The 14,054-nt window shown below is 39.4% G+C and overlaps 1 protein-coding gene across 1 annotated transcript in view; it reads right to left on the bottom strand.

Moving 5' to 3' along the window:
- The window catches only part of WDR64 (WD repeat domain 64), an 89,479-nt gene extending 75,673 nt beyond the window's left edge, over positions 1 to 13,806 (bottom strand). The window contains exons 1-4 of the mRNA XM_026082124.1: positions 13,659 to 13,806; positions 12,815 to 12,945; positions 4,187 to 4,289; positions 3,563 to 3,666 (exon numbers count right to left, since the gene is read on the bottom strand). Coding sequence (XP_025937909.1) covers positions 3,563 to 3,666; positions 4,187 to 4,289; positions 12,815 to 12,945; positions 13,659 to 13,806 — 486 coding nt within the window. The remainder of the gene's footprint in view (positions 1 to 3,562; positions 3,667 to 4,186; positions 4,290 to 12,814; positions 12,946 to 13,658) is intronic.
- Positions 13,807 to 14,054: the final 248 nt, after the last annotated feature.

Below are 14,054 nucleotides of genomic sequence, written 5' to 3' on the forward strand. Positions count from 1 at the left end.
AGCAATAACTAGTTGGCAATTAATTTAATTATTTTTATTATTTTAATTAATTAATTTAAAAGTCTGAACACAGTCAGCTCTCCTTTATCACCACCAGAACAGAACAATAATAAGCAACAGAGAGAGTTGGCTGTTGAGATCTTCCAGGAAAGATATTCCAGAAAGCAACAGTTTCAACTCTTCAAGAGGAGATAGCACCAGTTTTGGGTTAGAGTTCATCTTTTAGCCTGCCGACCGTATGTTCCCCTATTTCTGTTGTCCTAGAGGTAAAATGAGGAACTTTAACCATTTCATTCTCTCACGGTTGCTGTTTCTTTTTTTTTTTTTAATTTGGAGATGTTGGAGTAAGCAAAGTAAGTACAAAATACCCATTTTTATAGTGGAGTACAGGATCAGAGTTCTCCTGATGGAAGTGTGTTTCTAATAGTTCTTCATAGCTAGAACAGCTCCACATCGTGTGAGAGTTAGGATGTGGTATAAACAAACCCAAGCTAATGCTGGCCAAAATGCCCTGTCAACTAGTGCCAGCAAAATACCAGGTACAGGCAACATCTTAGGTTCAAAAGAGGAATACCTATGTTGGTAGCTCAAGTTTCACCAAAGTTTAATAATTGGTGGACAGCATAGCACATACCACTAGAACTAATATGTTTAAAATTTTTCCCCCCTGAAGCTCCCACAGCTGCTTTTTCACCTCCTCTCGCAACTACCTATCATCAGTAATAATATATCAGTGGTTCTCAGTCACATCCCAGCAATTCCACATTTCATAAACTGAGAAGCTGGGGCCAAAGTCTTCGTTCCCATGTAAGTGTGATATCCAGTGTCCATCRTGGAGAGTCTTTAAAGCAGAGCACTGTTAAATAAATAACATTATCTATAGCAATATTAACTAGTACCTGCACAGAGAATTTTTCTTAAGGCTGCCTACTCCGAAAGCTCTTTTGAGCGGACGAAGGCAGAGTCCTTGCCTGAGGTCCTGAGGGGGATAACTATCTGGCTCATGTTCTAGAATAAGCAGGAAATGGTTGGTAATGCAGAGCGCTTCATACAGGTATTGAAGCACATTAGATCCACATTTATTGCAGAAGGCAATGTTTGGCCCTCAAATAAAGAATCCACTGGTTTAGAAATAAATAATTATTTCTTTGCCTTCACTTCAACTTCCAATAGCTGCAAGAGAACACGGGAGTTCCTGTCACAGCAATCAAGGTTTGCAAAAGCCTGCAAGCCCTCCTTTAGGCAATAATTAGATTCAATAGTAATTCACATAGTGGTTGACGGAAGACTGTCAGAGGTGAACTAAGAGACTATCTTGAAAGCTATCTTGATGTACCCAGTCTAAAGCAAGCATTCCGAATGCCAGCTAACATGACGGATACTAATTATTTGCTGTAAATAATCTGATTAACTCTTATTTAACTGAAGTATAATAGTTAAGCTGTGTGATGGCTTGCATCCTCTTTATTGTTCCTATTCTTATTTGTAAAATAGGGCCTTTTTTTTTTACAGTTTTTAATTATTCTCAGTTTCTAGTGCAATGTAACCCTGTATCAAAAAAAACCAAAAAACCCCACACCTTATGAAAGTAGTCAACTGGGATGATTTCAGAGATATAATAAAACCATTAAGAAGACTGTCAAGTTGTATTTGCTTTCCAAAGAGAATACCCAGTTGATCTTGTGGAAAGCTTGGTCAAACTGGACATGCAATTTACACGAGGGTGAATGAACAGAATTTGGCCCACTCTCTTCCCCCACATATATGCTTTTCAGTAGCCAAATGTCCCAGAAGAGGCAAAATTAAAATCTGTATTATACTAGATTTACTAATTATATCAGAAAAAATATTATCCATTCATGTAAATGGAACACACTGACTTCTGTGTGATATACGTGCATCCAAGAACACCGTATGTTCAACAATCTGTGCTTTAAAAATGCAAGAAATATACAGAAATAAGCCTCTCTGTCTAGTTGTCAATACACTACTCATGAACTCATATTCTGGCCCCTCTAGCTAGTGCATAAGTCCCACCAAGAATCAACTTCAGGGCAAGCATCTTCATAATCCCTTACCAATATGCTGCAAAGCTGAACTAGAGGAAACAACTCACACTGAAATTTTAAGGCCAGGTCTCTTTAAATCCTTGGGCTCTGGGAGAAGAATGATGTAAAAGATGTCAGCTCTATATTTGGCTTTGTGAGGTGAAGTCATCTTCTAGTAACAGGATTCAAGTGACTGCAATGCTAAAGAATGAGATTTTTCTCTTGCTTGCACCAGGGTACATCAGAGCGACTCTAATGAAGTCAAAGGCCCTTTGCTAAGACCAGCTGAGATCAGAGGGTCACATCATGACTAAATGACTGCTGTAACACCTTAGTCATTTTCAGAACATACCATTTTAGCAGTGGAATTTGAGGTCTCTAATGTACTGCTTTAAGCAGCTGGGTGTGGAATCACTTACACTGCAGTCACTGATGTCAGAGTGACACCAGTCTGGGCTATGACGAGGCAGCAGCTCAGAACTTCAAAATGGCAGGGGGCAGGGTGGAGAGCTATTTTTAACATTATACTTTATGGAATTATTTTTCCTAGCTACCTAAGAGGGATAACGCTCTGGAGGACAGAGAACTAGGCTTTCAAATAAATTATTTCAGTTGTTACCAAAGCCTCAGCATTGTTGTTTTTTTTAATCATCCACAGGAGTCCTTTATTGCCTTATACACTCCTGTCATGAGCGTTATGTACTAATTAGTTTAAACCCCTGGTGAGCATTATTGCTGCTTTAAAGCTTTACTGCATTGTTTAAAAAAATTTTAATAAACTGGCTGCATTAAAATTGTAGAAACTTAAAGTGCCAATGAGCATAGATGTGTGATGTACCTCACATCATATCTAGAAGTATATTCCTCTAAACAGTAGTATAAAAATCTGGGAGACTCATATACAAATTCTACTTTAATAGCATCTTGTGTCTGAACTCCTACTTAAAACAGTACAGCTCTCCTTACAGTTCATTGATGAGAGGAGTGATTCTGAAGCAGTCGTGCAGACCGGCCAAAAAATTTGAGATCAGCAAGCTTTATGATTTTATTGTATTAAATAATTGTTTTTTGCAAACCTCTGAAAAATATTTTTTTTCCATTCTAGATGTCCTCAGTAACTGTATAAAATAGTTAATTCTCTAGTTTCCACCTTTATGCACAAGTTAATTCCACAGGCCAAAAGCATATTTTGTATTAAAGAAAAGTTTTTAGAAAAAGAAATATTGATATTTTCTATTAAAGAGGCTTCTAATAAGAATTTCTTTTTTTAATAAGATTTTTTTTCCTATTTATCAGGCAAATTTTATGGACTGTTCAATAGGTTTATAATTTAAAATAACATATATATTTCTCTCCATACCTAAAAATGTAGTTAGTTACCCATTTAAAGAAAAAGCTATATATACAAATATATTTTTAATAAGGTAAAGTTTGCACTCTAGATCTCTATTCACTCACTTCACAAATGTACTACCTAGTGGAATAATGAAAAAGTTAGTATGAGTCAGAATTACCTGGTTGTTAAAAATAGTTAGCACTCCTTTCTGAGATGATGTTACTGTGAAATCCAGATGGGGCACCTTCACTATACCCTTAATCACATCTCGCCTCTTGACACCTGTCAATGACACAATATTACTGTTCATCTCACAAATATAGAAAAAATAAACAAACAAAACCAAAATGCCAAGAATGGTTTCTCTTCCTGAAATATGTATTGGTACCAAGTTCAAGGCAGTAATGCATAGTGTCGTAGAATATCCTATACTTGATTTAAATAATCATACTTCATTTTTAAATATAATTAATACACTGTGGATGTGCTGGTTCTTTCTACAATATTTAAGAACAACAGAGAAAGGCAAAAAAGAACTGCATAAATAAATAGTCTGCAATTGCAAACTCCGCAATTTCAAAATAATTTAAGGAAATGGAGAACTGGGCAAGGCAGCAGTGGAATGTTCAGACACAATGAGGTTAGTAAAAAAGATATCCTATGGAACACATAGGAAGAAGTATCATGAATAATAAACAAAGGCAGCTACGTGATCTTATCACTGCGCTTTCAATAAAGTGTGCATCACAAAGCATTAAACAGATTGAAATTGTTGTTTTAGATATGAGATGAAGTATGTCACCTTCATGAGTGATCTGCTGTTTTTGGGATACAAGGAAAACTGTGTTTTCTTCATTCAGCTGGGAAGAAATGGCATCACTTTCTACTATGAAATAGCCAAAAATCTAAATAAGACAAAACAGAACAGAGCAAAACTTACAACAAAACTACTTCTGGAATATATGTTTACATGTATTAAATCAAATATTTATCTGACATTTTTATTATTATTTCATATTCTTTGTATAAATTTCCTAGTGTTATTTCCCTTAATCACTAGCTATCAATATGACTTTAGATTGCAGAGATCTGCTGGTCAGGCACAATCTTCCCTCAGTGTTTGGAAAGAAGCCAGCATACACAGGGGGTACTAGAAATAAAAAAAATCTAACTCATAAAGCTGCTAGTACAACTTTGGTTGGTCATCACTGTTTATAAACAATCCTCTTGAATTTCTTTTTTACAGTTTTACCTATTTGTGCTTCTTATTAAGGACCTTAGCTAGAAGGAAAAACAGTAAAAGGCAGACAAAGCAGATTTCACTATGTTTATAAACCGAGAGATTCAAAGTAGCATAGTGGTTAGCCTATACAGCAGAAGACCTTTTCCTTTAAGGTACCTAGATTTCTTTTTGCCTGAAAAAAAAAAGAAGAAAAATTCCATTCTTAAAATTCTTTTTCAACTCTCTCTCTAAGCCTTGAAATGTCTCATTTATACTTTATGATCTCAAGATAGCGGATTCAGATGGGCAGCTCATTTCTATTCTAGGGTGTTGAAATACTTTAACTAAAATGCTCTTCAGTCTTCAAGCTCTGGGCCCAAGAGTAGGATAGCCATTTCCTCAGGAAATGAGTTCAATCCCACTCAGCTGAACAGATATTTTTTCTTCTCCTCTCTCATATTGTGGACATTATAAATATTCACTTTCTCTCTTAAGTTCTGAAAACAAAGACCAATTGGTTGCAAAAGAAAACTTTGCTCTTTTTTTCTAGTTTGATGTTTTTCATGCTATACAACAAAATTCCCTCTTCCTTGTGGAGGGTCATGACAGGGTTAAACTGGTGGAAAGTTGCAAGTAGCAAGCAACAGGAGCCTCAGACAAACATACTCGAGGACACTGGTGCAGCTGGGAATGATACATCCTGAGAAAGTACAGATAAACCAGCAGAAGCCAGTGGGAACCAAGGTTAAGAGCAAGACAGCTTTTCTAAACAAGTAGCAGGTACAAGGCATGATCACTGCGTGCGTGATCGGTGTAATGATTGGCTACCTGTGACATAATCAGCATGGTGATTGGCTTAGCAAAGTGTATCTGTRAAACYRCTGAAGCAGCTAACTTCTTAGTATAAATATGCTCAGAAACAAACAATAAAGGTCTCAAGATGCACCACTTCTTGAGTCCGTGCCATCATTCGCTACAAATGGCGCCTGAACAGGGACCTGATTCAACATAAGCAGAAGACGTTGATCCGGACTCAGTGTGGCGTAAGAAGACGACGCCAATCCGGTAGCGAAACCCGACTGAACCAGGAGACCCGTACGGGGACTGGACCAGGAGACTGGACCAGAAACAAAACCAGGACCCAGGGCCTTACCAGTGTGACACGTCCATCACCTCGATGAAGGTGAGCTGTCGGGAATCATGGGGGGAAGGTTATCCCTAGAACAGAAACAAAGTCTCGACGTATTGAGACGGCTTCTGGACAGACAGAATCGGGTCCTTTCAGACAGCAAATTACTAACATTTTTGGASTGGATTATGAGAAATGTACCTGACTTCCCTGTAAATGGGATATTTCAACTTGATGAATGGGTGAAAGTAGGTCAAAGATTACATGAAGAAGTAGGGACTGGAAATGTTGCTGTATGTAAACATCTGGCTACATGGGGGACGATTATGAGTACTCTTAAAGGCACGCAAAAAAGTTTGCCTTCTGCCCCCCCCTCCCACCCCCGCCTCTGATACGTCTTTACCCTCRGCACCTTCCCTTGAGGAGCCACCCCCGGTAGTCGTGGCATCCCCCCACGACCTGGATCCTGCCCAATTGACCCCTGAATTGGGGAATGAGGAAGGCGAGAAAGGTGCTTGTAACACGGCCCCGTCCTCTGGCGACTCACGTTTCAAAGCTCTTCCTGGAGAAGCCGATGGCAGTGACGAAATTAACCCCTCCGATCCGGGGATTATAGCTTCAGAGCAGGAGCCCAACTTATGCCCCCCACTAACGGACGGGAGTTGCGGGCGGAACAAGGGAAAGATGGATGGGAGATACGCCACCGGGAAGCCTTACAGGCAGGGGATTTACAAACTGTCACTGCATTTCCAGTCGTCTATAACCCAGGGGCACGTCCGACTCATCAGACTTTCAGTTATGAGACAGTTAAAGAATTGCGGAAATTGGCAAAGGAGAGCAGAGTCCAGTCCAGTCATACTGTTACCTTTTTGGAGGCACTTCCTACTTCGTATGAGCTGACTCCCTATGACTGGAGAATGTTATTCAAAATGGTCTTGACTCCCACTCAGTACACTGTATGGCTTTCAGACTTTTGAGAAAAGTGTACTATTCATGCTTTCGACAATGTGCAAAACCGACAGGGAGTAGATTACCACCGATTGGCAGGAGAAGGGCAGCATGCACTCCCGGCAACCCAAGTGGATTGTGATAGAGAGACATATGACAGGATTGCTAAATTCGCTTTACAAGCTTTGCACAAGGTGCCGGGTGTAAGCGCCAACTCAAGTTTGTCCTTTGTGAAAGTAATGCAAGGTCCTATGGAATCATACTCCGCATTTGTTGATCGATTATTTGCGGTAACCGAGCGGCAGATTGAGAATGGGGACGCTCGAGCGTTATTGTTGAAGCAGCTTGCTTTTGAGAATGCAAATGCGGATTGTAAGAGCCTTGCAGACAATTGAGAATCGATCGAATTGTACTATTGTTGATATGGTACGGGCTTGTCAAAACATAGGTTCTGTACACCATCACACTGAATCTCTGGCTACTGCACTGGCAGCTCAGTTGTATGTGCAGGAGAGTCAAGGGGGAACAGAAAGAAAAAAGGATGTTTCCGTTGTGGGGCAGCACCGTGCGGGGCGGGAGGGGGGCGCGACRCGGCGGCCGCCCCTCAGCACCAGCACCGACCCGCCTCCCCCTCCCGCTCCTCCTCCCCCCCCTCCTCCTCCTGCGGTAGCGAGCGAGCGAGCGAGATGGCGGCCGCTGGGGCTCTGGCTAAGCACGAGCAGATCCAGGTGCTGGATCCGCCCTTCCGACAAACTGTACTGCAACCTCTGAGACTCAATTGGAAAACGGACGTCCCCGTGTGGGTTGATCAATGGCCTCTAAAGAAGGAACGGCTGGACCAATTACAACAGTTAGTGAAAGAACAGTTACAAATGGGGCATGTAGTACCAACTACTAGCCCCTGGAATACCCCTGCTTTTTGTATACCGAAAAAGAGTGGTAAATTGCGAATGCTACATGATCTTAGAGCTCTTAATGCTGTAATTGAACCGATGGGTGTGTTACAACCAGGATTGCCATCCCCAACTATGTTACCTGCCAATTGGCCTTTGACAATAATTGACATTAAGGATTGCTTTTTCTCCATTCCCCTGCATCCTGAGGATGCCCCCCGGTTTGCCTTTTCTGTACCTTCTATAAATCATGCTGCGCTGATGTTACGATATCATTGGGTGGTTTTACCGCAAGGAATGAAAAATAGCCCTACAATATGTCAGCTAACAGTGGCAAGGGCTCTGCAATCAGCCCGGCAACAGTTTCCAGATGCTATCATATATCTTTATATGGATGATATTCTGATGCCTACTAGCCAACCACAACTCTTACAGGAGGTCACCAATGCAGTTATACATCATCTACACCTTTCTACAATATTTAAGAACAATAGAGAAAGGCAAAAAAGAACTGCATAAATAAATAGTCTGCAATTGCAAACTCCGCAATTTCAAAATAATTTAAGGAAATGGAGAACTGGGCAAGAACTGGGATTTCTGTTATGCCGCGGGCCTTGTGAAAAGGTTAGAGGCCTCCTATCTTTGCGAGGTCTCTAATCCCTTGCTCTTTGCAGAACTTTATGCTCTTTGGACTCTTATTAATTGCAGAAAGCATGACACTTATGTTTTGCATGTACGCTCACACACGGACCTGGCTGRACCCATCACTGAGGGAAATCGATGCGCTGATGTTGCAGCCATGCCAGTGGTGGTACCCAACCTTCTGGAACAAGCCAGGCTGTCTCACTCCTTCTTTCATCAAAACGCCCGCTCGCTGAAGAGGCAGTTTCAACTACCCATCCAGCAGGCCAGAGATATTATTCTGTCTTGTCCGGACTGTGAGCAGTTCGCCCCAATGCCTTCGAAGGAAGGGGCAAACCCTAGAGGTTTGAAGGCTAATGAATTGTGGCAAACAGACGTTACGCATATTTTGGAATTTGGTCGCCTCAAATATGTACATGTCACAGTCGATACCCATTCTCGATTTCTGTGGGCCACCGCCCACACTGGTGAAAAGGCTAGGGATGTGACTCGTCATTGAACAGCTTTATCATAGAACATGTATATTGTTCTATACATGCTGAAATATGATTATCCAGACTAGTATTTCTGTATAACACAGTCCTTTCTTGAGGAGAATCGATCTGCTCAGATTTGTGCTAGACATGGACTGCAGGAGAACACTCAAACAGTAGGTGCTATGTTTCAGGGAGCAGGAGTTTTCCAGGACTCTCTCTACTGCTCTCAATGGTTCTCTTCTCCATCCTAGGGACATATGCAGAGTGCTATACCACACTGAGCTCCATATCCTTGTGAACTGAAATGCCTGACTGCATGCAGCAGGTTAAGGGTCCTCTTTGCCTTTTGATATTGGGGTTTTGCTCTCTTACTGGTCATCATAATTCTTCCAGGAATTTCAGAGAGAACTTTGATAGAACTATTTGCAGTTACAGATGCTTTAAACAAAAAGGCTATACTTTCTGGACAGCTTAGAATGAAATTTTTGATTTCCCTGAAGATGTTTTGATTAAAAATCCTTAAAATGAAAGCAAATTCAGAGTGTAACAATTGAAAACAGAAAGAAAAACAGAAAGAAAATGAAATACTTTCTGTGAAATTTTTGTTTGGTCTAAAACCTATTTTTGGGGATGGATGAAGCAGTTTGACAAAAGTATTTCAATTGTATCAACTGAATAGTTTTCTTTTTCATTCTGAGCTTGTTTCCTGCAGGTGTTTCTTCCTAAAAACATCATACTGCTATAGCAGTATGCAATCAGTTGATGGTCTTGATCATTTTACTATCCYGAACAAGGACTGGCTAATGAAGAAACTTTCTATGACATTTCCAAGTTTCTTTGCTTCTTTAGTTCCTTTAGTTTCCCTGTTCATAAAGATGCTGAGTACATTAGCTGTTACTACCCATTCTGGTGCTTAATAATACTAAAATTATTGTACCTCAAATCATATTTCTCCCAGCTGTCATAAAGGCAGAGTGCACAAGAGACTGAGCATTTTACTCATGGATGTTAAATAAAACTGTAACAGTAGTTGACATTTCTGTTTTTCATGCAGTCTTTTATAACATTACTTAAGCATATGATTAACTCAGACAATGTTTCCAGAAATTAGAAATAATCTTCAAACCCAGGTAACTAGTCTGATTGCATTGGAAACTCAGGTAAGGTTTTAGAGTGAAAGATATTCACTCCACTAATAAACAGACCTTCCTTCAGTTATCCTATTAGCTAAGGGATCTAAAGATACCTTGCTACTGCTCTACTTTCCTGAATGAGGGGTTGGCTCAGTCTAACAGTCACCATGAATTCAGAAGCAGTTTTCCCAATGGGTCTCTTCTTCATACCCACAGAGCATATCTTACTCTCTACAGGATATGTATTGAGCTTGCCACATCTACACAAGAGATTATGCCATCTCTCTCTCCTCTCCCATACAAAGAGCAGCAAGAACTTTGAAATGAAGTAGAGGATTTTGAATCGTACAAGAATTTGACTAGTGTTACAATGAAGCCAGAACATCAGCACATTTGATGGCAGCTGGCTGTTTCCCAAGAACTAAGCTTGAGCATCATGTACCAGCAGTTCTGGAAAGGACTTTTTTCTATTTTTTTAGAGAGTTTCAAAGAAAAGTTGAGCAAAGCCTGGTAACAACAGGACTTCATATTTAAGTATCCTCTCATTTTGAAAGAGGAAGTAAGGAAGAAAGGTCTACATGCAAGTAGGTGACATGCAAAGATACAGATTTCAAATACAGCTCTCAGTAGGTGAATTTAGTAACAAAGGGATTGGATGTGGCCTAAAGTTTTATCTGATAAAGAGACTTTATAGGCAAATTCACTAGCAGATAGTTATGTGATGTTTAAGCCCTCTTCAGCTAAATATTTCACAGATTTCCCCCAAGCCCTCTTAGAAGAAAATCTTTAATGTCTGATCTAAGTGAGTTTGGGGGCAATATGACATCACAAGTAAAAACAATGTTAAGAGAGGTATTAACGAGAAATGCTACCATACAGAAGCTTATTAAATTGAATGGCTTGAACACACTGCTCTCATGGTGGTAGGAATTTACTTGATATTAACCTTGATAATGTGTAAATAACAGGAGATAGGTGTCTTCAAGCTTCACAAAAGCAACATGATGTTCCACTATAAAGTAAAATGGAAATATGCTAAAGAATTTATAGTTCATGTCACTTGGTAATACCTTGCCTTTTGGCTATATGGTGAGTTCACCAAGGACTTTCCATATATGCAATGCCACCTATGCTGTCACAGGGAAGTCACTGTGTGCTAGAAGTTATGTCTTGTCTGTACAATTCTGCACAATTCTATATATTACCAGAAGCTGAGAGGGGTAAACCAGAGAGATTTACAATTTCATAGTTGCCTCATTCTTGTACGCTTTTCCCAAAGATTTGCTATTTATCATTGTTAGAGACAGAAAAATGGATTACATGGATCTCACCCAGCTACAGAGTCAAAGAATACCCATGTAATTCCCTGGTAACAAAACTCTACTGAAATGTTGCCATGCCTATAATGTTTTGCATTTAAAAGACAAATTTATCCTTGATACATATCTAAAGAAAGAAAGAATTTCTCATAGCCTAGATAAAGATAGACTCATCCTCAAGGCACAAACTGCATACCGCAGTCATAAGAGACTTTGCATTTTGTCAAGATGCCTGAGGCCAATGTGTATCAGTGAAACAATTCAGGAGAAGACCTGGACATACTGACTTTGGCCCTCAGACTCCATCCCCCAGATCCAGCTGCCTTGTCAGTAATCTAATATATCAAACTTTGCTTGAGGATAAGCAGTTCTGGTAGACAGCTCAGTGCTCTTTCACAAAACAAGCAGGAAAAATATAATTTTGTTCAGTTGTGATGTTCTTTAATATGAATTCATGTGCATCCACATAATAGGCTCATGGAACTTGGTTCAGAGAGAACAAGGGCCAAGTTCCTCAACTCACATAAATCAGTGTAGCAAAATTAAATGTTTAAGACTTTTGATTTGCAAGCTCAGCTGATGTACTGCACAGATAGGGGTAGGAAGGGAGTTCCTCTACAAATAAAAATGTATTTTACCAGCACAGTATGAGCAAATCTTGCTCTTAAAAACCTGCTAGAATTAGCAGCATGGATTCTCCTATGTGTTAAGCCGTTTTACATGATACATTTAGAAGTCTGAAATTAGCCAGGGATAGTCAGCAGAAAATCCAGTACAGGAAGCTTGTAGAGATAACTCTGTCATTTCCAAAATACCCATCTATTTACTCACATGAAGGAAGAGAGGAAAGGCAGGGCTCAGCAAAACTCTGCCATACTTAATCTTTCACTGACATTATGGCCTGGATGAACTAGTGAAATAGGGTAGGGACACCTCTGGGGACATTTTCATATTTACAAGTTCCACCTATACTGAAGACACATCTCAATGCTCAAGCTTCACATTCCAGATTTCTTCACTAGGAGCACAGGGTTTTTCTTATATAAAACAACATTAATAATATCTAGAAAGAGCTAAATTTTACAATGTTAACTCCTTCAGCTCTCAACTCACTGATGAAAGCACATCAGCACTTACCAGAATGGATATCACCATTTATATTTCACATGAAAAATTCCAATGGACAGATTTTACCCTCCTCTCTTCAATTTTCTTCGATAGAAACTTACATTTAATCAATAAGTGGATGCATGCAAGTTTTTAAATTGTTCACTATCAGACTAAAAATAAACATGGAGCCCCCTTCTTTCTCAGCTTGTTAAAATTGAACATTGCTTTTTAAATAGCACAACACAGTAACAAGTAAGATACTCKAAGCCAGTTCTTTAATTTACTTTTTGTCTAGATCAACCAAAACAATACTTTTAATGTAATTTTCTAACCTCAAAGGCAGATCTATCTTCCATATCACTTGGCTTTTAGCAGAAAAATGATGGACAGAATAAAGAATAACATGAGTGCCCCATTGTGCCATGGAAAGATAACAGACTCATATACAACATGCATAACCAACAGCTAAATACTGCTACCTTTTAAGATTCTAACTAATTGCTTATATTTAATAAAATAAAATAAAATAAAATAAAATAAAATAAAATAAATCCTTACCTCACACCATTCTGTCTTTGCATCAAGGTTGCTGCTAATCTTCCTGAAAAAGGCCTTAACATTATAATCCTTTATTTCTGGACCAAAAAGCGCTTGTACGGTTTCACAGAACTTATCATAGTCTATCTCATCTGTATGGAAGGAACAATATCCACAGAGTCAAAAACTGGCAAGCTATAGCTTCTTTCTTAATCTCCCCTAGCTCCTGTTCTATTTCTCCTTCTACATCAATAGCATGAAAGTTCCATCTCCTCATGCTGTATTCATTAAAGTACTTTGCCAAAAAATTATTCAGTCTTACTTTCAGAATCACCTGATTTGCAATGAATGGCAAGAAACAGAGATAAAACAAAAGCTGGAAAATTTTCAGCTCTTCCTTCTTCCCTTACTCCCATCCCACAACTCTGGTTTGTTGATCTGAAGCCAAAAGATGTCCTGGGATAAAGCTGATCCTTTCATGCAGTAACAGCCACTTGTATTAAAAAGAGCAAAACCTAGCCTGATTATTTACAATAAAGAAGCTGGATTTACATAATTCATTGGCTTTGTGCTTTTTCAGATCACTAGAAGCATAAAGCATCCTAGAAGTGATAACTTGTATACGTGGCAACTCTGCTAACCATGATTTTGTGAACAATTAGCATAGCATTATAATTTGACCAGAAGTCCTAGCAGGAGGTAAAAAGCACTCTCACAGAGCAATTTACCTATTTCTTGTAAAAGTCAAGAAGTCACTGCCTTGTTTGAACATTAATTTGAGGTCTTTCTTAAAGTCTTGTCTCCATGACACCTTCTCTCAATTTGAAAATTACACATCCTTCCAATCTGACAGAGTACCTCTTACCATCATCTTTAACGTACAGTCCTAATCTCTCCTCTGTCTTCTGGGTTACTTTTTTTTCAACTAGTTTCTGGAACTGCTTCAAAGCATTCTTGAAGTGTGCCACATCAAGAGCAGAGCAACTCCCTTTATCACAATCCTTATCAGACATCCTTCATTAACAGAGGAACAACAAGGTAAGAGGGAGTGCTCTTCTTCTTATAGCCTAGTCCAAGCCTTGTTTTCTGCCCTAAATCTTAAACTCCCACATGAGTTTGTATGAGATGCAACTGCATGACAGGAACACCAGGTGCTACATAATAAGAGGGAGGTCACTCTTGTTTAGCATCTCCAACTGGCAAACCTTCCAGGGAACTGTCGATGTCACAACCCCCGCGTTACATCAGGGAATCCTAGCTT

The sequence above is a fragment of the Apteryx rowi genome, unplaced genomic scaffold (assembly GCF_003343035.1).
Source record: "Apteryx rowi isolate R43461 unplaced genomic scaffold, aptRow1 scaffold_568, whole genome shotgun sequence".
In the NCBI taxonomy this organism is placed as follows: Eukaryota; Metazoa; Chordata; class Aves; order Apterygiformes; family Apterygidae; genus Apteryx; species Apteryx rowi.